A 27,736-nucleotide genomic window follows, 5' to 3' on the forward strand; every position below is an offset into this window, starting at 1 on the left:
TCTACCTTGCAGGCTCCATTTGGGAAAACTGATCCAATTGCATGTTGCTAGCAGCTGGGCTGAACCCAGTTACTCAGTGGAAAATCTGCAGACTTGCATTGGGCACCTCAATTTTCCCTGTATTCCCTTCCTCAAATAATTTCCTCTTTCCCTCCTCCTGACAATCCCCATGTGCTTTCCCTGCTTTTCTTTCCACCAACTAACCTTTATCACCCTGCCACATCTTCAGCTACATTTATTATTTCATTTATACCTCGCCTTTCTCCACAATGGGGACCCAAGGCAGCTTACAACATTCTTCTCTCCATTTTATCTTTACAATAACCCCATGAGGGAGGTTAAATTGAAATATGTGGCTCACCCAGAGTCATCCAGGACATTCCCAAAGCAGAGTGGGGATTCGACCCTGTGTCTTCCTGCTCCTAGCATAAAAATTCTAACAACTACACCATACTTGCTTTCACAGGGCAGCTACCGTTGAACAGTAGTGAGCACTGTCAGGCCGGGTTCCAAAGAGTCATTCCTCAAAGACCAAAACTGCCCTAGGAAAGGCCCTGCCCCCTCCCTCTGCCTTTTACTGTCATAAACCACCCTCATTTGGCTTGGGAAGATTAATCCTTGGGGAAGGAGAACAACCTGCCCCCAAGGAATGCCCTGGCAGACTCTCCCACTGAGCCAAACTCTCCGATGTCTCCCTGAAGGAACCCTAAACCAGCAGAATCCTCAAGCTTGGAGACCACAGCATGGGCCTGCCTGTGACCAGACCTACTATGTTCTCCTGAAGGACCCCAGGAACAGAGGATGCAAAGGGCTATGATTGAGGGGTGGACCAGATACAGCAATACACACCTGATGACTTGATGTCCCCCTCTTCAAATAAAATGCTAGTAAAGACCACAGGATGGGGGTCCCAGTACTCCTCAGGAGTAGAGGGCTGACTCATCTTGGGAGAAGGAGTCTAATGTGAGATCCAGCAACACCCTGTAGGAAATCTCAGAGTATAAGACTGGAAGGAGGCTGTTACCAGTATGGGATCAACTTTTTTATTTTTTATTTTATTAGATTTCTATACCACTTCTCCCCTCTTAGACTCGGGGCAACAATGTTGATGACCTCGCTAGTTGTCTGGCTTACCTAGCTCTTGGAACCTTGTTCCCTGACCTTGGATTGTGAATCTGGGATGCATGACTTGATTTTGGATTTTAAGTTAGGACTGGAACCCAAGAACCCTTGCTGGTAGACCTGTTGTGGCCTTAGAACTGTCTCCAAACTGGTGAACAGAACATTTACTGAGAGAAACCAAGGCTTCAAATGTCAATACAAGGAATGCTTCTATTATTCTTGTGGAGGTTAGCTCCCCAATATATTTTTTATTTCAGATTTTCTACAAAATGGGAACATTTCTTGGGTTTGTAGAATGATCTGCCTTGTCTATCCATGGCACCAGTCTCTGGATTTAAGTATCTGTATATTTGGCCATGCTGAGAACATCCATCAATTTATCTATTGTATAACATTTCAGCTGACTTTGACTATTGAGACTAGCATACAAAACATAACTCAACTGAAGTAGTCTAAAGTAGCCCAACTAATGTTACCTTTGTTTTTTCCAAATTGGCTTCTTCAGTCATGTGTACAGCCTGCTTCACTTGTTCATAAGCACTGCATTCCTTCTGCTGCAACTCAGTTAGGTTTCTTCTTACTAATGACAGTGCTGTGATTAATTCATCCCTCTCTCTGCCAAGCAAAAAGGAAAAGTAGAGAATATTAACAAACTAGACAAAGGCACACAACTAGAACTAATATTCCTGTTTAACACTTGTGTTCCAAGCTCAGCAAATAACTCCAAGAGAAGATTAGAGACATGGAAATAGTGACAAGCACAGCATCATAATTCATGTCGTCCGGATGAAACATCAGTATATACAAACAGCAAACAAAACCAGGCCAAAACATTTTAAAAGGTGAACAACACTGAGGAAACATGTATTGTTGAAGGCTTTCATAGCCAGAAAGAACTGGTTGTTGTGGGTTTTGCAGACTGTGTGGCTATGGTCTAGTAGTTTTTGCTCCTAACATTTCACCCACATCTATAGTGGCACAGTGTTCCATGGAGGGAAACAAATCTTACCACAAAATGCCTCTGAAGATGCCAACCACAGATGCAAATGAAATATCAGAAGCAAAACTTACCAAACCATGGCCACACGGCCCAGAAGACCACAACAGGCAATTGAAGGAAAACATAAGACAAAAGAATTATTACATCTGGGGCACCCAAAAGGAACTTGAAGGGGTGGAGAAATCCCTTTCCCACATAGTAGCTCAGTAATCAGCCCCTCCAAACTTCCAATTTCTGTTGCTGTTGCCTTCCCTCACTTTCTACTCAACACTGCCACATCTTCCCCTTTATGCTCCTTTAAAAATGGAGTTGCTAAGCAGCCTAAAATGCCGATCATGATATCACTGGTCTCAGTTTGCATTTTTATAGTTTATTCCACTCCCCAGTGCTTTTAAAAATTTGGAGATTGTTCTGGAAAACTGATGGGACACATCATTTCTGTATACTTAGCCCCACTGTACAGATTTTTAAATCCATATAGTGGGGTGAATCCAGAATCAGATACCTAGTAACAGTGATAAAAGATGAAAATTAAATTGAGAGTAACTGCACTGAAATCTTCTAAATTATGGACCACAACCCAAGCCCTCAGTACTCTGCAGCATGGAAAATATGATTCTAAGCATCTGTATCACTTCAGTATTAGGACCTTTAGAAATAATGTCTATCATATATTTGCAAGTTGATTTACAATTATGCAACAAATAGTTCAGAATCTAGAGAGAATAAGAAGGAAGATCTGGAATAAGCAACATGTGTAGGTAAAATGTCACTAGGATAGCTTTAGTTACAGCAAATGAAAAGGTTTGTTTTAAAATCTATAGACTTCTAGATCTGAATAATAGATACGTAAAGATTCAAGAAAATGAAATGGCTATTGATACTTAGGTAGCCTGATCCTGTCCATGTTTACATGGAACTATACTCTATTTATTGCATTGTATGCACAGGATTTTCACTTCAATACCTAGACTATGAAATTTATCGAAATAAAAACATGGGATTTTTGAATTTAGGATAACATCATGCCATTCCAACCTTCCTGGGGGTGTCCAGTTGAATGCCAGATCATGTTATGTAAATTAAGTTCTTACCCATGGAAAATGTTGTGTGAATATTTCTTGAAAGCCACCTCTACATTTCTGAAGAGTAGGACTAAAACAGTGTTTTCCACTGTACTGTGTGTGTTTTTTTTTTTTGGCTGGCTTACTAGGCAGCTCAGTATTGCCTCCTTTGAGATTGTTGCTGTAGTGTGCATTCTTGCCTCTTGCATTATCTGTGTAAATTCACTGGTATTGTAAGAGGACTGTAACAGTTTTTCTTCCGAGTAGTTTGTCATCTAAAATTTTACATGAAGATATCTTACCCACTGTGCTACGGAACAGGTTGAGTGTTGAGAGCAATTATTGCCAACCTTGGCTTTCTTCCTGGCAAAAAGGCTGTTCGAGGGCTACTACTGGCTATGTTTGGGCTCATCATCAATTCAAACCCTTGTTTAAGATGAATACTGGTGCTGGCAGCTAAAGATTCAGTTACTGCCCTCAAATCTATTGGACTATGTTATGGGATGTTGCAATGTGATTCTTTCTGAAATCACACTTGCAAATTATGTGTGAGAAGGGCTGTGAACTGGCTTTATGCTGTTATCACAGTATTCCTGTTATTGTCTTGTGCTAAATGGTGCCTTTGATGCACAGCTGATGTGAGTGTCATCAGTGATTGCTATAATGTGTAGATGTTGTTTCTAAGGACACTGCAGGAATGGCTACAGCTCTCTTTTTCTCCTATTGTTATTCCACATTTAGCATTGTTGTTGGAGTCACAAAATCCTGAAATCGCTTCTACTATAGTAAGTGGTCTCACTTAGCTGGTCCATAGGACAGAACTGTAACAAGGTTTGGGCTTTTCTTTGGACAAGTAAGGTTATTTACATTATTTTCAGTGGAGAGTGCATGTAGTTATGCTACCAGGTTTGCATTTCTTTTACAAAAATTGGCAGTAAGTTAAACTGGAGTTCTAATTGTCTTCAAGTAATTAGTCTAAAGTCACAGGGATATATAAAAGCCAGTCATCTTATTTCCAATAGCAAAAAAGGATTGCCCACATAAGCTTTATAAAGGTGTTTTGTCTGAGGTCATAAAACAGAGTCAGAAGCTGGTAACATTTTTGTAGAACACGAATTTCTGGAAAGTCATTTGTAAATTTAAAGAAAAATAGTTAAGATCACAGTAAATTTTCTGACCATCAACAAACTTTGAAAAATGTTCTCAGTGGTTACCTTAAATAATTGTGAGCTTACTGGTTCAGTGTTTAGAAACTTCTACAATTTGTGAAATATATGGCAACAACAAATATATTTCTATATTCCTGGGATTTTATGCATTCTTCTATAAATTAACATAATCAGGAATTATTTTCCATAATTCGTATCACTTTAACTTCTTCCCCAAAATTTACACTTTAAGCCTGACTCAAAGACTTAAACAACCAAAGCATAGTTACATCAGTACACTGGGAAGACTACCTGGAAGAAAATAGACATTTCGCTCTCTTCCCAGTTAATTTTAACAGATGTATTGTCGAAGGCTTTCACGGCCAGAGTTTGGACACAGTGTGTAACAGACTTCCCTCTGTGATACACCTCTGAAGATGCCAGTCACAGATGCAGGCGAAATGTTAGGAACAAGATCCACCAGACCACAGCCACACAGCCTGGAAAACCCACCACAACCAATTTTAACAGAGTTTGCAGAAACATCCCAATGGATTGTATCAACAAATCATTTATTTTAGGCTTCCTGTTTGGTCATCATTAATGACGCCGGCTTTCCCTACAGGGAGAGACAGCCTTGAAGTATTTTTCGCTCAGAATGGAAATTCCAGAACAAAGCAGCTCTGGTGATCATACGGAGTGATGGAGAGGCATGTATGCTTCATCAAGGTGGGTTGGAGGGGGAGGGGAAACTGGAATTCTACCAGTAGCCCCAGTCTCTTTGCCCACTGAAGCACGCTGAAACACTACATTAACACCAAGAAAGGAGGCAGCTTAATAGCTGTTGAAGTCAAACGATGTCATACTTCCTTAAAATGTGAAGAGAAAAGATATTATAGAGACATCTGGCTGGACAGCTTATGTTCCAGCCAGTGTAAATTTCAGTTTTGAAGGAAAACTTCAAAGAGGGACTGTAAAGTTGTAAAGTGACTTCAATTTCAATTTCAATTTCAAACAGTGAAATTGTTGTTAGTCTCCAGGCTGAAGAACATGTTGAAGATGAAATCAAAAGTGGATCACACAGTGATCATGTAGTGAAATAATGAAAGAAATTGAAGGATTTGCTACTGATTTAAAGGAAGTGAAAGAGGAATCCAAGACCTTACAGACCAGGATTGAAGTGAATCAAAAAGAAATTCATTGCCAAACAGAGAAAGAACTTTGGCTGAACTTGAAGAAGAGTATAATGGTACAACACTCTCTCCCTGAAGAGAAACAGAGGCCCAACAAGGAGAGAAACGTGTTGCTGGAGGGTGTATGGTTTGATAGCTGTTACTGGCCTAAGGCACTTCCCAATTCATGCACACACACAGGCCTTTTTAAACAAAATCCTGTCAGAGAAAACAAAATATCTGCTGCCACTGTTTCTGAGGTAAAAATAATATGGAACTTAGCAAGGCTTTTAAAAGATAAAACTCAAAAACTATATTTTATTTAACAAGCGTTTCTTCTCAGGTTGTTGCTACAGAGAGGTACTTAAGCGTTAGTGGTTTCTTTAGGCAGATATTTCTTAGAGGTTACAGAGCAAATGCAGGTTCACTTCAATAGCTGTTCAGTTACAAGATTTTGTTTCAGAGATGGTTGTTTCAGTTTACCTTTCCTTATAGTTTCACACATACACAGGTGTCTTTATTCAGGGTAAATCTTTTAACACGGTTCTGAACACTTTCCTAAAACAGGATCCTCCCAGAAGACTGTGTGATGCATTTAACACAAAGATCATTTGAAGAGGAAATTCTTCACATGCACTACAAAAAGAAGATGCAGTTTCAAAGTCAAGAACTAATCGTGATGAGAGAATTATTCTGGGAAATATTACTGAAGAGAAAGGAATATAGATTTCTTATAGATGCTCTGAAAAAGAAGAAAATAAACTTTAGATGGTTAGTACCGGTAATAGAAGGATTGTGTTTCACTTTCAAGGGGGCTTAACAGAAGATCACAAATATCCAAGATGCAAGAGAGTTCTTCTTCAACAACAAAAAGAACTCCAAACAATCTGAAAGTGTTTGTTGCTTTCATTCCATGCTGATTTTTTATTAAAATACCAAAGGATTGAATGAATTATTAGGAGAGTTAGATAGGAACGTAAGATAGGTAAGATGGGGAAAGACTAAGAGGTTTGAAGTAATATAAATGTGGACACAGTTTCATAATAGTTTGATATAATATAGGGGTATGTACACATCAGAATGAGAAAAGAGAAAGAATATATGTTTATATGTTGTACTATTATAGCTATGTATACACTGTAACATTTTTTTAAATGGGATAAATATTCACAAAAGTTGGTGTTAAATGGATTCATTATCTAAGAAAGTCTACGCGTAAGGTAAAGGCAAGATATGAGCCAGTTGGATTTCTGAGCTATTTATTTATTCTTTTAATCTGAACTTTCTATGTATAAATTGTTATTGTAAGGAATACTGGTTTTTTTCTTTTTTTGGGAGACAAAGGTTGACACTCCATATTTCATGGGGGGGTTTTTTTGTTTTTTCTTCTCTTTATGTAGGGTGGCCAGTCCACCATTTTTGTAGTTTGTTGTAGAAATATTTTTTTAAATTAAGAATATTTTATTTTATATTTCTACCCCGCTTATACCAGCCAAAGTCAGGCTTAGGGCAGCTTACAAGAGTTAATATATGTAAATATTTGTAAAATTATCAGAGTATGATAAAGCAAATAATTATATGATTGATTTGTATTTTACTGTCCAATTACTTACTTTTTTAATCTTTCAATGGTTTCCATGTGGACATTTGAATGAGTCTGAGAAAGGACAGCAACATGCTGTGCACATTTCAAGCAAAGGCCGCCAACCTTATTGGAGCTATTTGTTGCATTAAGCATTTGTTGATGTTTTAATCTTCCACTTAGATCTTCACAGTTTTTTTGTGACTCTGCTAAGTCCTTTCTAGAAAGACAACATGCAGCATTAATAGCAATACTCAAGCTTACACAAGAACAGTCACAACTGCGGAGCAACTGCCTGCTTTTTGCCACCATGTATGCTACGACTAGTGCAGTGTCAATAGCTTGGTCATCCTACAAGTTCAATAGAAAAAGAGGAGTCTGGCTGCAGAGGGAAACATTTCCACTTAATTTTCAAATTCTAATTGCAATTGTTCCCAAACATTAGAAGAGGATAGCTTTATTAGAAAAAAATACAGGAAGCTGAACTGCATCTGAAAGTTTTTTAAAACAGTTCACAAACATGATGAACAGCACACTGCCTAAAAAAAAGTACCCTAATACTTTTTTCCTTTAAAAAACCCCCAAACTTATATGAATTTTCATGTTGAGAAGTAGATAGCACACCCCTTACAAAAGGAAATATATTTTTAAAGGTATGGTTTTGTGCATATACATAATAATAGAACTACCACTACTGTTGCACTCTGGCTATAACTAATATTTCAAATGCGTATATCTATATACATGAACTTATTTCAACTTATTTTTAACAACTATAACAAGTAGATTCAGGGTCATCCGTATTAATTCAGGTAAGTATTTAGTTCATACTCTCCCATCAGTTCAACATCCTTAAGGTAAGTAGTCAATCAATGCGAAACCATGTATATACATAAATATATTCAGTCCATCTTGGTTCATGATGATGGTTCATGATGAACCAAGATGGACTGACCTCTATTTATGTATATATGGTTTCACGATGATGACTACTAGAGATGTTGAACAATGGGAAAATACCACCTAATGGGAATGACTAATCTACTATTATAATTGATAAAAATAAGTTAGCTCATTCGTATTAATGAATATCTTGATTTAATAGTTATAACAGAGATAATGGATTCTATTAATATTTACTATTGCACTCCCTTTTCTTATGTTTGTGCATATACATTCATAGATATACAGTGAGTACATAAAATAGGTCATCCTGTCTTAAATACAGGGCACATTGAATACAGCTGTATTGGCTATACTTGTAGAAGCTTTTGTCTAAGTCCTGCTCGAAGATATGCCAAAACCTGTAAAATTGTTTTGACCAGGGATGATGCAGAAGAACCAAACACACTTATGATAATAATGGCTCTGCAATACTGCCTTCAGGCCTTTTAAAAGTCTGTTCAAAGCTTAAGACTCAAGTTTCATGGCCTTCATGAAGAACTACGGATGATGCATTATACTAAACTGTGGCCAGTCATAATGAATCAACTGAGAAAAACACATTCAACGATCATTAAACCAAAGGGGAGGAATGCAATTTTTTTTACCTTAAGGACTGAACTTGAGACTCAAGTACATCTGTTTTTTCTTGATAGAGGCATTTAAGTTTTTCCTTAAAAATAAAATCAATAAACATAGCCATTTCAACTAAAAATAAGAGGTGGTCATCATCAGCATTTTAATACTGTCAACTGGAATAAGAAATAAACTTAAAGAACACTAACAAGAATGCAAAGATCTACACAGATATTTAACACTAATGCAGCCTAATGTTTTGTCTAGACCAGGGGTAGGGAACCTGCGGCTCTCCAGATGTTCAGGAACTACAATTCCCATCAGCCCCTACCAGCATGGCCAATTGGCCATGCTGGTAGGGGCTGATACAGAATTGTAGTTATCTGGAAAGCCTGAATTCTGTCTAGACTCAACACTATATACTAATGACCAATGTGGTTAATGGTTTTAGCGTCCGATTAAAATCTGGGACAGCCAGCCTCAGTATTAAAGCTCAAAGAGTAATCTTGCGACAGTCACACTGTCTCAGCCTACCACAAAGGGTTGTTGTGAGGATAAATAAGGAAAGAACTTAGCATTCTGTCCTGAGCATCTTGGAGGAAGGATGTGATTGGATAGACAAGGTGCTAGCTAATTGTGCCTCTCCAAATAGCTCATGATCTAAAATTTTAACTAGAGGCACCAGAGACTGATCCAGGACTGTTTCCACACCAAGGCAATTTTCTCTGGTAGTCTAGTTGCTCATGTGATGCAGTGTGAAATTCCCTGGAGATTCCAAACAGCCCAGAATAATCTGTTTTCTCTCCATAAGAACATAAGAACATAAGAACAAGCCAGCTGGATCAGACCAAAGTCCATCTAGTCCAGCTCTCTGCTACTCGCAGTGGCCCACCAGGTGCCTTTGGGATGTGAACGCAATGGCCTTCTGCGGCTGTTGCTCCCGATCACCTGGTCTGTTAAGGCATTTGCAATCTCAGATCAAAGAGGATCAAGATTGGTAGCCGTAAATCGACTTCTCCTCCATAAATCTGTCCAAGCTCCTTTTAAAGCTATCCAGGTTAGTGGCCATCACCACCTCCTGTGGCAGCATATTCCAAACACCAATCACACGTTGCGTGAAGAAGTGTTTCCTTTGATTAGTCCTAATTCTTCCCCCCAGCATTTTCAATGAATGCCCCCTGGTTCTAGTATTGTGAGAAAGAGAGAAAAATTTCTCTCTGTTAACATTTTCTACCCCATGCATAATTTTGTAGACTTCAATCATATCCCCCCTCAGCCGCCTCCTCTCCAAACTAAAGAGTCCCAAACGCTGCAGCCTCTCCTCATAGGGAAGGTGCTCCAGTCCCTCAATCATCCTTGTTGCCCTTCTCTGCACTTTTTCTATCTCCTCAATATCCTTTTTGAGATGCGGCGACCAGAACTGGACACAGTACTCCAAGTGCGGTCGCACCACTGCTTTATATAAGGGCATGACAGTCTTTGCAGTTTTATTATCAATTCCTTTTCTAATGATCCCCAGCATAGAGTTTGCCTTTTTCACAGCTGCCATGCATTGAGTTGACATTCCCATGGAACTATTTAATAGTAGTTTCCCTTTCACACCTGATATGCACTGAAGGCTCCTTCCTCCCACAAGTTCTCATGTGACTCTCAGGATTCTCCACCCATCCTGTTTTTGTTTTAATTGTGGCACATGGGTACTGTAGCACTGCAGAAATAACACAATACCTTCAAAAAGCCTTTAAAAAGAAAAAAAAAGTTCTATGTACGTGCAGACACCTCCAATAATTCCCTTCATACTCTCTAAAAGGCAGGTTGAGCAGGTGAGTGATTGTCTTTAAAAACAGCATGAGTAATGCTGGATAGCAGTAACACAATACCTTTATTAAAATTCTGTATTTGTGCCTCCCCTCTGTCTCCCCTCTGTCTAAAAGGCAGGTTATTATCTTCTAATTGGCCCCTTTAAAATCTGATCCACTAACTTCTCTGGGATGGAGCTCAGACAGACTGGCTTGTAGTTTCCTGGACCATTCCAGTTGGCCCATTTCCTGGGTCATTCTCCTCCTATTGTGGTCCCTAACAAATGAAAAGAGTGACTGACTGGTATGGTACTATATCTAAGTCCTGCAATGGTTCTGTTTTCCCTTCAGATACAACATACCATTCATGCCAATAGCCTTCTGTCCAGGAAGAACTGGTAGGTTTTTTTTTCAGGTTTAAAATAAAGCAGATTTTTTTTACAGAACAAATGGCCCTTTAAGGGACTGCACAAACAGAAAATGATGTCATGGCCGGGGGGGGGGGGGGGGACGACACACAGACAGGTGGCTGAAACTTGAGAAATCCTTGACATAGAAACAGCTCAGAATTTATCTTAGAATCATACATGAAAAGATATCCTACCATTTTATGGATGGAATCATGACTACTTCCTGCTATACCTTTGGAGACTTTTTTTGCCATGAAGTCACAGCTGACTTATAGCAACCCTCAAGTGTTTTCAAGGCAACAGACAGTTGGAGGTGGTTTGCCAGTGCCTGCCTCCATGTTATACACCAGATATTCCTTGGAGTTCTCCCATCCAAATACTTGCTAGGGTTGAGGCTGAGTGTGTGACTGGCCCAAGATCATCCACAAATTTCCATACAGAAGAGTGGGGATCTGAACCTGAGTTTCACAAATCTTAGCTTGACATCTTAACTACTACACGCTGGCTCACACGCTCAGAAAGTACAGGATTTGAATTCAATGGTAGGCTGAGGCTAAAACTTAGCCTGTTGACATTCCATTGATTGTCTATGCTCAAACACATAAAAGAATTTGCTCCAGCTACTGGTAACAGTCTAACACATCTGGACTGGCCAGGCCCACATCTGAATAAAGGAATACAATAGTAAATGAACATACATCTCGTTTGGTGATTCTTAAGTAAATAAAGCAATCTTGCTCCAAGTTACAATTGTTTTTAACTTAGATAAGCTTTCTGATTGCAATCCCAGCAGATAATGGAGGCCAGATTTTTTTTAAAAAAAACCCCACACACACCTTTCTGCAGAGTATAGGAGGGTATTCATGCTTCTGCCAAATTACATAGCACATATTCATCTATTACATCAGCCAAATGGAATATACTTATTAACAGCATTTGATTCCTGGATGGGCAAGGGGAAACTTGCCAAATATGCCCTTTTTGTGAAATTCCTAGAAACTTGTTTTGTTTTTACATTAAAAAATATTATTTGTAGACTTTGGACAGGTACAGAAAGCCAACTCTTATATTTTTATAGCCAAAGAGTTTATATTCTACAAGTGCACTAATTTATTTTTATAAAATAAAGATATTATATTTATTTCTATCATTCTACTGGACAACATAAAATACATACTAAAAGATAGATTAATAATTCATTTGATGTACAAATAACTAACCATCTCTTGGTGCCATTTATCCATTTCTGCTGTGCCCTGCTCATTGACATTAGAAAATAGCCTGGTGGCTTCACCATCATCATGTAGGATGTAGGGATTTTGAAGAGTAGCCTGAGAGAAAGACAATATTTTCTGTCTCTTTAATATTAATATAAATCCCCACAACATGATAAATATAAATGAGTCTGGGATCCAAGTAATCAATTTCTAAGAAACCAGTTGAGAGACCAGTGAACAAATTCATCACAGAAGGTTTAATGCAAGATGAAGCCAAACACTCCGCCAAAATCTTTTGTGGATGGCAACATTTTTGTAAGAACAAACCTGATGAATCAGACCACTGGTATACAGGGGCGAATCTAGGCAAACTGGAGCCCGGGGACAAAATCTGAGTTTGGTGCCCCCCCACCCCCACCCCAGGTATGGATGACCACCCTCCCCCACAACGACCAAACAATGATTTTTTGCACCAGCTCACAAAACACCTCCCACCACCAGCAAAACATACATGGCTTTCTCCCCACCAACTCTCTTTCCTAATTGTGTCCTCACACCAACCCTATGAGGTAGGTTGTTAGCCTGAGAAACAGCTCCAAGCCAGTGCAAGGGGAATTAACTTTTAAGCATGTAAATCTCTCACAAGTCACCCCCCATCTGAAGGTTTACCAAGCAAACGTCAGCATCATCTCTCACAAATCACCTCCTACCCCCAGCAAAACAGGCATGGCTCCCTCCCCACCACTTTCCTAATTGTGTCCTCACACCAACCCTGTGAGGTAGGCTGCTAGCCTGAGAAACAGCTCCAAGCCAGTGCAAGGGGAATTAACTTTTAAGCATGTAAATCTCTCACAAGTCACCCCCATCTGAAGGTTTACCAAGCAAACATCAGCATCATCTCTCACAAATCACCTCCTATCCCCAGCAAAACATACATGGCTCCCTCCCCACCACTTTCCTAATTGTGTCCTCACACCAACCCTGTGAGGTAGGCTGCTAGCCTGAGAAACAGCTCCAAGCCAGTGCAAGGGGAATTAACTTTTAAGCATGTAAATCTCTCACAAGTCACCCCCATCTGAAGGTTTACCAAGCAAACATCAGCATCATCTCTCACAAATCACCTCCTACCCCCAGCAAAACATACATGGCTCTCTCCCCACCACTTTCCTAATTGTGTCCTCACACCAACCCTGTGAGGTAGGCTGCTAGCCTGAGAAACAGCTCCAAGCCAGTGCAAGGGGAATTAACTTTTAAGCATGTAAATCTCTCACAAGTCACCCCCCATCTGAAGGTTTACCAAGCAAACATCAGCATCATCTCTCACAAATCACCTCCTACCCCCAGCAAAACATACATGGCTCCCTCCCCACCACTTTCCTAATTGTGTCCTCACACCAACCCTGTGAGGTAGGCTGCTAGCCTGAGAAACAGCTCCAAGCCAGTGCAAGGGGAATTAACTTTTAAGCATGTAAATCTCTCACAAGTCACCCCCCATCTGAAGGTTTACCAAGCAAACGTCAGCATCATCTTCAGTTCTGCTGCTGCTTCTGGGCTCCCTGCTCAGCTTGCCTTTTCCTGTGCCTGGGCGCCGGGGAGAAGGCTTCTGAGTAGTGCCACACTTAATTTAAGGCGAATAAGGCATGCTGGGTTAGAGGGAGGGGAGGCGGAGCTCCCCAGTCCTGCTCCTGGGAGCCCAGTGGGACTTCTCCCCCACCCCCTGGACACTCCAGGCCACCGTACAGAGTGGGCGGGGCTACGACAGGCACTGGGAGCAGGCGGCTGCTTCAGTGCCTGCTTTCTAGGGCTTGCTCAATCCCTCGCTGTGTAGGAGGATGTTTTGGCGCCCCCCACGTGACCTCAATCGATGCGCCCGGGGACAAGGGGTACCCCATGTCCCTAGGCAGGAACGCCAGTGCTGGTATATCTAGTGCAGCACCTTGTATCTATGCAGCACTTTGTTTCACACAGTGACTAAACCAGCTGCCCGGATGGACAATAAAAAAGAGCATAAACTGCCTCCTAGAACTGTTGTAAAGAGGCAATGAAACCTGTGAATATTACATGACCGAAACTTTAATTCACAAAATAGCATTATCTGCACAGAATTAAACAAGATTGACAAAACCTTGCATCTGGCCATACACATAGCAATTACAAATTCTTTCTACTTTCAGCATGTTAATCTCTGAAAAGATGAGGAGAATGTAGGACAAATTATGCAAAACCAGTAAGTCTAAATAGGAAGATTCTACGTGTACACCATGACATGTGACAAATGCCATGCCTAGACATAGTAAAAAGGACATGTGAGCACACCATTCATTATCAAGTATTTTCAAATACTCTTTCAGTCCAAGTATTTTTAGTTTTAGTTTCAAGTATTCTTTCAATATAAGCTGGCATTTTTAAAATTCCAGGAGGACTTACTGAGGCATCCAAGACAGTTTGTTCTCTAAGGGAGTTCTCTACTGTTACGATTTTCAGATCATGATGGAGCTTCTCATTTTCAAGCACAACCACATGTACACGATTTTTCAATTCTAACATTTCCTCCTGAAATTGTAAATATGTATACTGTGAAAAAAGATTATCATAACATTGTTTGGAACATGGCAATGCCATGTTCACTTACTCCAGTGACCAGGACTCCCTGACAGTAACATAAGAGGTTCACTCACTTCTGAGCAAAACTTCAGGGATAAGATGTGAAAATATTACATTTTTATTTCAAGTAATGAGTGGTCTGTCTTTCTCACATAGTTCTCAGTTAATCAAAAATGGGCAGTCCCATCCAGAGCCTGAGATGGCAGGAAGTCACTACCTCCAGAGGGCTTTTAGCCGGCGTAGAGAGGTGGGAAAAACAACAAACTTCCCTGGCTGGCTGAAAGCCTTCCATGGGGCTGAATGGACTTACGCTACTTTTTAGGTGGCATAAGTCCAGGGCACTGGCCACACTGCCTGTGGCACAAAAGCCTTGGTAGGAGCTGACCAACATTGACTCCTTCCCCGGCAATGCCCCAGCCTGCCCCCCCCCCCCCATGCTGGCATCCAATTAGACAACAATAAAAATTGTAACATGGATTCAAACCATGTGAAAATAGCTTCCATGTTAATCCAATAAACTGTGAATTGATACTGAACATTTACTTATAGGAACCTCTATAAGACAAGAATCTGGAAGGGATATACCCTTTGCCTGGGGTAAGGAATCAGTTAGATTGACCACATGAGGGGAATTTCACTTAGATTTTTATAATCCAAGCTGACATGATTTAATACTGCCTGTACCTCCTGATATTAGCCTTCCCTCTCATTTGTTGTAACTGTGTCAATAAAAATTCAGAGTGTTTTCTACTAAATAAAAAGATATGAAGCAGAGACTAGTGTAGACTACTGTGAGGTAACAGATGACCAAAATAAATTCAGTTTACACACAAGTCAAGAGCTGTTAAACATTTAAGACTGACTTGGGAAGATGTCAACATTCTCTAAATTTTCTTAAATGTGTCTTTATATCACTAAAATTATTAGATTCAGGGTGAAGAGAAATCAGAGATCTAGAAACTGCCTAAAACTATGTATCACAAACAGTTTCCTATACTATGTGTTGTCAAAGGCTTTCATGGTCGGAATCACTAGGGTGTTGTGGGTTTTCTGGGTTGTATGGCTGTGTTCCAGTAGTATCCTCTGAAGAGGCCAGCCACAGATGCAGGCAAAACATCAGGAGAAAATGCTACTGGAACACAGTCATACAACCTGGAAAACCCACAGCACCCTAGTTTCCTATACCTCTGGGCCTCCTTTCTATGTGTGCCTTTTCTGACCCTGGAAAATAATAGGAAGCAATGTACAAATTTTCAACTGTGTTTGATAATGCAGTGTGTACAAATATGTAACTGAGGTAAGATGAGGAGGAGGGGAATGAAAACAGAAGGAAGAATTGCAAGGATTGTGTGAATGTTGCAAGAGATGGATGGATGGATGGATGGATGGATGGATGGATGGATGGATGGATGGATGGATGGATGGATGGATGGATGGATGGATGGATGGATGGATGGATGGATGGATGGATGGATGGATGGATGGATGGATGGATGGATGGATGGATGGATGGATGTCCGTCCTCTCACCATAATCAACTAATGTCAACACATTCTGTTGATCAAGGTATGCTAATGGAAGAAGCTCCTCCAGAATGATATACTTTGTGCCAAATCATATGTTTGTGGCACTGTGTATGCATAATGTGCTGCACACAGCTGATTAGGGAGGGAGAATTCAACCCAGTTGTTTTCTATTTCAGATATGTTTAATTAAGACCTTTGGATTGAGGTCTATATATAACAAACACAGATTTTCTTAAAGTAATTTAATTAAAAGATTAGATAAAGCATGATATACAATACCTTGCAAAACTTGACTTCAGCCTCTAAGTGGTTAATGTATTGTGACTGATCATTAATGATGGGAACAAGATCACAAAGTGCAGGTGAACTCTGATCTGTAATTTTAGAGGTCCTCTAAATGAAACAAATCAATGAAATACAATAAACAACTTACAGACAATAATTTTGATAATAGAAAATGAATTATATCTTAGATTCCTCATTATGTCCCATTTTCACTCATTGGCAAATAACAGAATGAAACTATAAGCCAAGGGAAAACAACTGCAGTCATTAAACAATGAGAACTCCCCCTCCTCCATAAAGACCAATTAAAATCATCTCAAACTGGTCTGCAATCAGGAAAAAAATCAAATCTTTTGCCCTCCCATGTCTCATACATCCAGATAAATCTGTCTAACAAAGTCAGCTTAAAACAGATGCAATGTTGTTTGTTGTTAATAAGTGCATTTAACTTCCTGCAGTAGATTATTAATGCACTGATGAACTTCTACATGATTCAGCAAGTGTGACAGCGTAAATGTTGCTTAAATAGAGGCTCTACTAACAGCCATATAATTATTTGTTCAGCTAAAAAGAATAACCAGAAAGAATAATGCTTACTGAAGGTGATGTTGTCCTCCTCTTTGAAGGGGATGTTTCAGTCTCTTTTTCTTCTTGTTGCCGTAATAAAGCTTTCAGTTGGTTAACTACAGGGAAATGGTAGGATACGTCTTAACAAGCATGATTATATATGATAGCAAGGAAGTCAGAAATAGAAATTTTCAAACCTGCATGACTGTACTGCAGTTCCTGCCAGCCTCTATCCTCAGTGCCGTCAGTGTCTACACTAGGAAATAACTGGCCAAATGTAGCTGCACCTTCTCCCATTGCGAGATCTTTTTCACCCAAGGCATACTTCAGTTGATCAATGCTTTTACTGGCACGGTCTGTGAATAACAACATTACTTGTCAGTCTTTGTGAACAGGCGACATGCTTTCAAATTTGAACAGACAAATCTAAATTACAAGATTTACTAACACAACTCTCCTGTCTATACTACTGAACACCAGGAAACTACAACCCCAGAACTGAACAGCAAAACTAGAAACAAACAAAAAAAACCCAAAATCATTTAATTCATTGCACCAGGCTGTGAACCATACAAGTGGAAAGGAACCAGGAAGGTGTATTCTAGCTGCTGCTTATAAAGGATAACATCAGGTTGCTCTGTCAAAAAAGCTACAACATCAGTGTATTCCAGTACTAGGGTCGCTAGCACAGACTAGTCCTCTCACCATACCTGAACCACCACCACCCCCAAAACCACCACCACCCCCGAAACCACCACCACCCCCAAAACCACCACTCAAAACCTGAACCACCACCACCCCCAAAAAACTTTATTAGTAGATATCATCACAACAACTATTATTTGGCTTGGAAAAATGTGGATATATCCAGTGAGTGATAGGCAAAATCCTAGAGTTAGAAGGGACTTCCAAAGTGGCAATGGACATTTCCCTAGGCATTTCAGAAAGGGCCAGGAGAGTCAAGCACTGATATAACCCTTCCTGCCCTCCCTCTCATGATCTGAGAATTAAAGGATCCACATTGCTGCCAGATGGCTCGGCTTTAAATCCTCCTAAGAAGGGGAGCCCACCACCTCCTGAGGAAATCTGTTCCGTTCAGGAACCACTTCCTCCACTGAATAAGTTCTTCCTAATGTTTAGGTGAAAACTCTGTTTTAATTTCAGTCTGTTGGTTATGGTCTGCCTTTCCAAGGCAACAGAAAACAACTCCACACCATCCTCTATATGACAGCCCTTCAAGTACTTCAACAGGGTTATCATATTTCTCTGTCATCTCCTCTCCAGGCTAGACTCACTGAGCTGCTTCAACCTTCCCTTGGTCTCCAGACTCCTCACCATTTTCATTGCCCTCTAGCTTATCTACATCCTTCTTAAATTGTGGTGCCCAAAACCGAACACAAAATTTTAGGTGAGTTCTGACCAGAACAGAGTAAAGTGATACCATCACTTCACAAGACCTGAACACTATACTTCTGTTGATGGAGGCCAAGATTGCATTTGCCTTTTTAGTTACCACATCACACTACTGATTCATATTCAGTGTATGATCTACTAAGACCCCTAGATCCATGGTGGTGAACCTTTGGCATTCCAGATGTTATGGACTACAATTCCCATCAGCCCCTGCCAGCACGACCAGTTGGCCATGCTGGCTGGGGCTGATGGGAATTGTAGTCCATAACATCTGGAGTGCCAAAGGTTCGCCACCACTGCCCTAGATCTTTTTTGCACATATTCCTGCCAAGACAGATCTCCATCATTCTATAATTATGCATTTCATTTTTCCTATCTAAATGCAGAACTTTATATTTATCTCAGCTGAAATTCATTTTATTAGTTTTAGTCCCATTTTCCAGCCTATCGAGATCATCCTGAATCGTGACTCTGTCTTCTAATATTTGCTACCTCTCCCAATTTAGTATCACCTGCAAATTTAACAAGTGCCCCCTCTATTCTTTCACCTAAATAATCTACAAAGATGTTGAACAACACAGGTCCCAGGGCAGATCCCTGAGGCACTCTACTTGTCACTCCTCACTAGGAAGATGAGGAACCACTAATAAGCAGCAGTTGCAAATCCACCTAACAGTATTAGGATCCCAACCACATTTTATCAGTTTGTTAACAAGAATATTATACAGACCTTGATCAAAAGTCTTACTGAAATCAAGATAAACTATGTCAACAGCATTCCCTCAATCCAGCAAGGAAATAACTTGCTCAAAACGGGAGATAATGTTAGTCTGACATGGCTTGTTTTGGAAAAACCCATGCTGGCTCTTAGTAATCACAGCAATTCTTTCTAGATGATCTAGGACTGACTGTTGAATGATTTGTTCAAAAACTTTCCTAGGTATAGACATCAAGCTGACAGATCAGTAGTTACCCAGGTCCTCCCTTTCTCCCTTCTTGAAGGGCCACTGCTTTAAATAGGACTGTTCGTTCTACCACCAATGGTTCGTTCTACCATCAAAGGAGATCGTAGAAAGCACTTTTTCCCAGCTATATCAAGCTAACCTACTGTTTTGAAGATGCCTGAGCTATGTTGATCTATGCTTTGGCAGATCTGAAGCTAGATTACTGTAACATACTCTATATGGTGCTGCCTGTGAAGACAATCCAGAAGTTACAAACTGCAAAAATCTGTCTGTACTCTGAGACTAGCCAATTAAACCATGTCACTCTTGCAGTGACCCTTCCACCAACTGAAAACGATGTCCACTCTTTTTTTAATAAATAAAAATATAATAAGTGCCAACTAATATTTATTCCCTTAACTTCCATATGGTAGTTGCCACCAGGAATATAAATTTTTTTAAAAACAAACCTTTATCTCCTTTTGGTAATGTGTATGAACTTATAAGGCAAAGTGAATGACTTTATGCGGCCCTAGGGAAAATTGGGTGGGATTCCAATGTTTCTTCAAACAAATTAAGATTTTATTTATAACTGACAGGTAACTTCAAGGTTTCAAGCAATAATATTCGCAAAATAAAATTCAACTCAGGCAACAAATACTTTGAGGACTTCACTCAACATAAATTCACTCTGACACTTTCTGACAACTTTTCTCTCTGTCATAGTTCTCTCAGACTCTGTCTTGATTTTGTCTAACCGTTTACTGCAGCTCAGACTTTCTCTGTTTACCCTGACTTTCTGACTAATTCTATCATAGAACTTAGACACTCTATGACTTCTCACTAGCATTTGCTCACACAGAGTTTGGGCACACGTTGACTTGCTCGCACAGAGCTTTTACTCTTTCAATCTTTTCACTCAGAAGCCTCACACATTCTGCTCTACTCAAACTGAGCTTTAACTCTCTCTGACTAGAGTTTTGACATTCTCAGTCTTTTCACTCTGAAATCCTGTCATCTTCTGCCATGTCAGCACAGGCCTCCCACATGAACACTCTAGAATCAACCAACCATATCATTCTCTCACCACCACCCCCCTTTTCTCTCTCCAACTCAGCTCAGTTCAAAGTCACACACACACATCATTACAGCTCCTATCTTAGGTATCTTCAGAAGTTGCTGATTAGTTTTTAGCTCCAATTCAAGGTTTTGGTACTGAACTTTAAAGCCCTTCAGGGGGCGGGGCAGGGGCACATACTTGAAGAATAGCCTGTTCCTATATGTTTTCATGTAGTGGCTTTGTTCTTCCCATCCAAGTTTATTGTCAGCACCCACTATGTTCAGGCACATTCTGAACAGTCCGGTCTCAGGCTTTTTCAGTGGCGGCCAAGTTTGTGGAACATCCTTTTAGAAGAAGTCTGGCGGCTGCTACTAACTTCCTGGCTGCTAACCCGCTACCCTCCTTTCCAGTGAGGTTACCAGAGACTTCACGGAGTACGATGGGGAAAGAGTAAACCTGGGCAAACATAAACAGCAAGTGTTTTTAAATCAGTTTGTGGTTTCATCATCATTTTTATATTGTTGTGATCCACCTTGGATCCTGAGATGACTGGGAAAAACATAAGCATATATTTTAAATAAATGAACATGCTGCAACTAATTTCCAAAAAGAAAAACCCTGTGAAATATTAAAGCATATTCACATTTTTATAGTCTTACACTATTTGCTCCACACACTGCTTGTTAAAGCTCTGTAGGCTGCTTCATGTACTGTGGTACTTAGCTATGCACCTTAAATGTGAAAATTGGTGAAACAAATGCGCGTTCAGCAGTATGAACATTGGTTGCAGCTTCCAGTCCCATATATATTCAGTCATCTGGCTTCCTGCTTTCTTGTATGTGAAAAAGTCCAAAGGGACGGAAATACCTTTGTCAAATGGGTTGGGGAAGTTTTGTAAATTTCTCACTGCCTGAAGTGAATGGGGGGAAATTCTTCATAAGAGCCAACTTTATTTCCTCCCTTTCCCTTTGACTAGGGGCTGTTAACTTTAGTTTTGGTAGTGGGGCTGAGGAGTAGAGACCAAGGTGTGTTTTGAAGAGATTTTCTAGAGCATGGCATATTTTTCTGTACATGTGACAGAGTTTGGTGGATCAGTTTGTGATGTCTATAGAATTAATGTTTTAACCACAAACCCTGGCTCAAAGTACTTAACAGACATCCACTAGCACATGAAAGACTAGTAGGATTCATCCCAGTAAGAACTTCCGTGAAACAGAGAACCCTGTTTCAGAGACAATGCACTTTGTCTCGCAAAAGCCCATACTGGAATAAATGCCACTAGTCTTTATGACACTGGATTTCTCTGTTATTTTACCACAACAGACTTACACGGTCACTCCACTGGAACCACAACACTTACATTCACTATAAAGCTGTTAGAATTAACGAATGGACTGGCAGATCAAAATAACTGCGACCTGGAAACCTACTCTGAAAAGCAGCCACCTTTCCATCCAGTTCCCTAAATCACGAGATTGAAAAAAATATCCTGCGATCTTTAAAGTATTTTGTTGCTCTACAAGGCAAATCAAGTAGAGATGCCTACAGAAGTTTTCGGTCATGATACATATCTGTGCAAAGGGCACGAAGGCAGATCTCTCGGTGACGAGTGGGGTCTGTGTTGCGGGAGACAGAGGAGGACCACAAGAGTCCCGGGGGCGGGGGGGAAATGTCAGGAAGCCCCGGTGAATGTGTACTCCCACCCCACCCCCCGGGTCTCTCTCACTCACCACGCAGGTGACGGTGATACCGCTCCAAGGACTCCTGAAGCTCAGACTCTCCGCTGCCCTCCCTCATGGGGCTGAACGAACACGGGAACTCGTCAAGGCAGGGTCTCGGACTGCACGCCGCCGCTCTCTCCACCGCCCCCGCCGCCTCCGGGTCTCCTTCCATGGGAGAGCCTGTGAGGTAAAACTTCCCCCACTTTCACCGGCGGTTCTCGGTCACTGTAGTCCACACGGTCTCCAAGTGCCTCCAAACTGTATCGGAACTGCGGAGGCCAGAAGACTGCATTTCCCAGAATGCATCAGGGTGCCGGAGCCCGTCCCCCCCCCTAAAACTTGTTTCTAGGCAACCAAGAAACGGTCTTTTCGGAGTCTCGCAAACGGGAGGAGCTGCCAGGCAGCGGAGCCCGTGACATCGACGTCGCTTCTGATGGCGGGTGGTTACGTTTCCGAAGGCGTTCAGACTCCTAGAGTCATGCACAGTCTCCTAAACTCACCAGCATGTGACGCTCCGATATGTTGGCGAGCTTTTTTTAAAAGTGTACCGCCCGCCATTCTGGGATTTGTAGTTCTTTCCTGCCCACACCTCGGAATAGTCCTAAAGGGGTGCTTCCCGCCTGCTGCCACGACAGTACACATTTTTCTCTTATTCTGAGTCAGTGCAGAGCATGGTCTGAAAATGCTGGCCACCTTAGATGATGCTAATAGATCGCTTTAAGTTCTGTGACATACACGAAAGACAAAAATGCAAAACATGTCCCTCTCTCAAAATAGTGAACGGATTTACATTTTCTCCCTGCATTTCCAAACACACACACCAAATGCTGCCAATGCAAAGAAATAAATTGGGGATACGTTTCTCATTGTCTGAAAAATGACGCTTGCGCAACGAGAGTCGACGGGACGGAGGGCGAGTTCTCGGTCGCGCGCTTGCGCATTCGCTGCAAATCCGTTCTTTTCAGTTCCCTTCCCCCCCTTCCTAATTCTGCGTGTGCGCGCTCGAGGCAGGCGTCTGCGCAGTGGATGCTCCTGGCTCCGCGCCGTTAGCCGCTATATGCTAGGAATAACGTTAGAGCGGTTGCCGCGATCAGAGTGCCACGGTGAGCCTGCGAGTCAGAGCGGTGGACTGGGTCGGTGAGGCCGTGATTTGGGGACGCAGACCGTGATATGGGCGGGGGTGATGCAGTTGGGGACCCGTGGCCGTCTGGGTGGCGTCTCCCCTTTCTTCAGAGAGGGCAGAAGCAACAAATACGGTGCATTTTTTGGGAGTATCTATAGCCTCTCTCTTGCTTCCTCGACTTGGGGGTGGGCGGGGGCGCCTTGCAGACCAGCCAGGCCTTGGGGAGGGCTTTCTTACAAGAAACAAATAATCTTCCCGCGCTGTTGTGTTTGGCTCTCCGGTCTCTCTGTCCCTGTGGGGATGAATAGAGGCGGTTGCTGCTGCTGCTGCTGTAGTATTAATATGGGAGGGGGGGGGGGGGGGCGATTGGATACAGTTGGAGCTGCTTAAGCCTTCGTTTCCTTTTTTCGCCCTTTCCCTTCCCTCTGATAACAGGCCTCCCCCGGCTCCCCGCCTATAGAAAGATTGTGCTCCCTTCTCAGTTTTTTTGCTTTCCATCCACCCGCCCTACATACACCCTCTGCCTCTCTGGAAGTCATGGAGGGCGAAGAAGGGAGATTCTTTGCTTTGTGTGTTTATTGTTTGTCTGCAGACGTGGTGAAGGTTCTTTGTTCCTCATGGGGGGGGGGGGGGGGGGGAAGCTTTAGATCTTAACTTTTTTGGCAACAAATTGGCAGGGGTGCCATGTAACCTGAAGCCTAAGTCTAAAATGATGACTGGCTGTACACTTTTAAAAAAAACGAAAACTCACAGGAAAGGAAAATAGCAAGTGTTCCAACACTTTCTTCTACTGCTGTTTGTGATTTTCTGGGTATAAAAAGGGATGCATAGGAAATGCATATGGCTTCTCAGGCTACATTACTGGGAAGATAATGGTCCTTTGTAGAAGGCATAATTACAAAATCATCCGTTTTGTTAATGAAAGTCGAGCCTGGCCACTGTAGCCTTTTTAGAAGAGGTATGCATGGGTTTCAAAGGCAATAAAAATCTTGGAGTGGTTTTGAAAAATCAAGCATGTTGGGGAAGAGGAAGCTGACTCGACTGAGAACCAGATGACAGATCTACAGAGATGAGCCTTCTTTTGTGATCTCATCCACTGTTGCTTGGAGCCGGATGCTGTGGTGGGGGAAGGGAAGAGGAGGGTTTCTGCTCAGAATTGTATGCTGGGTCATTTACTGTTCAGCTTCATTTACTATTCAGTTAATCTAAGTCATTTTAGAGTCAAGCAAGATTTTGCTTGTGCATCTAATCAGGAAATTGCTAAATACATAAAAAAGGGATTGTGGCTGTTCAGATTACAGTGCTCATAGTAAGCCCTGTATTCTCAGTAAGGTAGATAGCTTGTGTATGTGTTAGTTGTTTTGAACTATACTGCCAGCTGTGTTGTGTATAAGCAATTTGCAATTCAATAGTTTTTTTTAAAAGGAGAGAGAAAAGAATAAGAGTAACTGATAGTATTTCCTTGTGTATTGAATCCTTACAAGTCAGTTGTTTTTCTTCAGTTGGAACTGAAGGTATTCATAAAATATTTATTTGAAAGAGTTTACTCAAGTTCCTAAACTGAGAAGGTTCACAAGCAGATGGAGTATTTTAAGAAAAAGAAATATGTTTGTCAACAGGATCATTTGAGAGAAGAAATCGGTATTCAATCTAGTAATATCTTGTAAAATATAGAAGTTCACACAATTTAAAATGGTTTCATTATGTACAGAAGTTTCAGAATGACAGTTCACTATAATAACTACTATGTTTAAGTCTTTATAGCAAAGTCAAAACTTTATAGCAAAGTCAAAATGTGGTGCACCTGCTAACCATCACTGTTGTTGTTTTTAACTTTGTGGGCCAAACCAGTTTCTTCTGTTGCAAGTCAACAACATTCAAAATTGTGGATTTTATTGTGCCATTTATGGTAACAGAGTGTTTTCTGCTTATAATTTTCCTTTTCTCAGGGTGGAAATCTGGTGTAAGTAATACAAATTGTATAAACTCTTCGTTGAGTCTCATGACTCTTGAATCTTATGCCATTTGGAATGCTGGAGCTCCTCAATTTCCTGCACTATACAATACAGTATTTTCCTTTGGTCTAATCATTCAGGTTGTCAACCTCCATATGGTGGCTGGAAATCTTCCACTGTTACAACTGATCTCCTGGTGACGGAGATAATTTCACCTGGAGAAAATGAACACTTTGGAAGGTAGAATCTGTAGCACTATACCGCCTTGAAGTTCCACCTCTCCCCAAACTCTGCCTTCCTCAGACTCCAACCCCAAAATCTCCAGAACTGGCAACCCTGCCAATCACAGATATTTGGTGGAATTATTCCTTAGGGTTTCTTTTTCTTCTTTGAATCAACTTCCTGTATATTCTAGTTATCTTTCATATATTCCCATCATTTTTTAAGTCGACATGAAATCTTATTTGAATATCTAGAGTGGGGGCTTGCAACCTGTGGCTCTCCAATTGACCATACTGGCAGGGGTTGATGGGATTTGTAGTCCATGAACATCTGGAGAGCTGCAGGTTGCAGACCCCTGTTCTAGAGCAAAAATACCACAATATCTGCCCATACCTCTTCTTTCACGTCTTCTTGATGCCTGTCCCCATAAACTTTTATGGCACTACTGAACAGCATTGATGGAAAAGTGCTCTATTAAAATGTTGGCGAAGTACTTACTCGCAAGTAGCTTTCATCTACTAAAATGAAAGATTAATGCATTAGAGTGTTTAATGTATTTTACTCATATAGCATTAATATTGTTTTTGAGTGAACATATCCATAATAATAACATTTCTGTAGTTTTTGGTGGTGACTTCTCTCACAGAAGACAGGAAAATAAGGCTGGCAGAAGGGTCTCTTTCTGTCATTGACTGAACGTTTCAGATTGTAAAAGCAGTAAGATAAGCAGAAGAACGTTCAGAAGGAAAGTTTGAGGGAGTAGGAGCCTTAAAGTATAGCTGACCCAGGAAAATAAAGGCTGAAGGAGATGGGGTTAGAAAATGCCGATTTAAAGAGCAGAACCAAGGAAAAAGAAGAAAAATGGGAAGGAAAGTATGGAAGGAAAGTTGCTATGAGAGGTATATGTTAACCAGGAATTACAGAATTAACGAAAGTTTAAGGTTCGTATAATTTGAAATAACTAATCAAATCTTCGGCTGCAAGCAGTTACTTGTAAATAAGAATCTTTTTTTAAAAAAACCCATCAATCTCAAAGCTGAATTTCAAAAGTAAAACTTAAGTCTGAAATTAAAAAAAACTGGGAAAGCTGCCAAATGTTGAACGTATGAGAGATTTTGTTTTGTCTCAAGAAGTGCACAAGAACTGCATTTAGCTTTTCATAGAAGTTCTTACAGGAAATTGAATATGGTCATCCCTATATTATGTGGGTTGGGAAACTGAACCTGGAAGTGTATTGCTTAAGGCAGGGGTAGGGAACCTGCGGCTCTCCAGATGTTCAGGAACTACAATTCCCATCAGCCTCTGTCAGCATGGCCAATTGGCCATGCTGGTAGGGGCTGATGGGAATTGTAGTTCCTGAACATCTGGAGAGCCGCAGGTTCCCTACCCCTGCCTTAAGGTATCAAATGAGTTCATGGCTGGGCAGAAATGTCCAGATGCCGGCCCCCTCCCTCCCCTCCCTTGGATGCCACCCCTCACTCACTCACTCACTCCCCTCCCTCCCCTCCTTTGCATGCCACCCCTCACTCCCTCCCTTTCCTCCACTAGGGTGGGTGGACCATGTCCAGATGCCGGGGGCCCTCTCTCCTCTCCCTTGCATGCCACCTCTCTCTCACTCACTCCCCTCCTTTGCATGCCACCCCTCCCTCCCTCCGCTAGGGTGGGTGGGCCATGTCCAGATGCTGGGCCCCCTCCCTCCCCTCCCTTGCATGCCACCCCTCACTCACTCACTCCCCTCACTCCCCTCCTTTGCATGCCACCCCTCACTCCCTCCCCTCCCTCCGCTAGGGTGGGTGGGCCATGTCCAGATGCCGGGGCCCCTCTCTCCCCTCCCTTGCATGCCACCTCTCACTCCCTCCCCTCCCTCACATCCAAAGGGGGGGGGGGTTGAAAGGACTCAAGGGAATGAAAGGGCACACCCTTGCGCTGGTGAATTCCCCTCCATTCCGCCCCCCCCCCCACGGCAAAACTGTTCCATAGTTGCTGCTTTTAATCATTGTGCTTCTTAGGGGTTTAGAAATATTCCTGACACATAATAAGGTGTAAAAACTCTTAAAGAAGAGCTGGAAGGCATCAATAGATTTTTTTTAGCCAAGTCCCACTTACTTTAAGCATCCCCAGCAAGCTGATGCACAAAGCATTTTCCTATGAAATCTTGAAGGAAGTAAAGTTGTTAAACAATTTCTCAGTATGCATACTTCTCTTAGGCTTAATCCAGATATTTTGCCACATCATGACTGGTTAAGGGTTGGCTTGATGTCTGAATGAACATCGCTTCACTTTC

General features: G+C 41.4%; 2 protein-coding genes across 20 annotated transcripts in view; one reads left to right on the forward strand and one right to left on the reverse strand.

Annotated features, from left to right (window-relative positions):
- The window catches only part of SDCCAG8 (SHH signaling and ciliogenesis regulator SDCCAG8), a 157,521-nt gene extending 135,170 nt beyond the window's left edge, over nucleotides 1-22,351 (reverse strand). For 5 of the 9 annotated variants that reach the window (XR_007243549.1, XR_007243548.1, XM_048485120.1 and 2 more), the window contains exons 1-9: nucleotides 22,162-22,345; nucleotides 17,212-17,370; nucleotides 17,045-17,130; nucleotides 16,442-16,555; nucleotides 14,460-14,585; nucleotides 12,036-12,146; nucleotides 8,639-8,703; nucleotides 7,120-7,308; nucleotides 1,599-1,737 (exon numbers count right to left, since the gene is read on the reverse strand). Coding sequence is in view for 6 of the 9 variants with exons in the window: in XM_048485120.1 (XP_048341077.1) it covers nucleotides 1,599-1,737; nucleotides 7,120-7,308; nucleotides 8,639-8,703; nucleotides 12,036-12,146; nucleotides 14,460-14,585; nucleotides 16,442-16,555; nucleotides 17,045-17,130; nucleotides 17,212-17,370; nucleotides 22,162-22,324 (1,152 nt within the window). In the remaining 3 variants the exon portion in view is untranslated. Of the gene's footprint in view, nucleotides 1-1,598; nucleotides 1,738-7,119; nucleotides 7,309-8,638; nucleotides 8,704-12,035; nucleotides 12,147-14,459; nucleotides 14,586-16,441; nucleotides 16,556-17,044; nucleotides 17,131-17,211; nucleotides 17,371-22,161 lie in introns of those variants that run through there. The other 4 variants (XR_007243551.1, XM_048485138.1, XM_048485148.1 and 1 more) reach the window with 4 other exon arrangements.
- Nucleotides 22,352-23,123: 772 nt separating this feature from the next.
- Nucleotides 23,124-27,736, forward strand: part of CEP170 (centrosomal protein 170) — a 121,303-nt gene continuing 116,690 nt past the window's right edge. For 6 of the 11 annotated variants that reach the window (XM_048485189.1, XM_048485225.1, XM_048485234.1 and 3 more), the window contains exon 1: nucleotides 23,270-23,289. The gene's annotated coding sequence lies outside the window, so the exon portion shown is untranslated. Of the gene's footprint in view, nucleotides 23,409-27,736 lie in introns of all 11 variants that reach the window. The other 5 variants (XM_048485207.1, XM_048485198.1, XM_048485274.1 and 2 more) reach the window with 5 other exon arrangements.

The sequence above is a fragment of the Sphaerodactylus townsendi genome, linkage group LG01 (genome assembly GCF_021028975.2).
Source record: "Sphaerodactylus townsendi isolate TG3544 linkage group LG01, MPM_Stown_v2.3, whole genome shotgun sequence".
Classification (NCBI taxonomy): domain Eukaryota; kingdom Metazoa; phylum Chordata; class Lepidosauria; order Squamata; family Sphaerodactylidae; genus Sphaerodactylus; species Sphaerodactylus townsendi.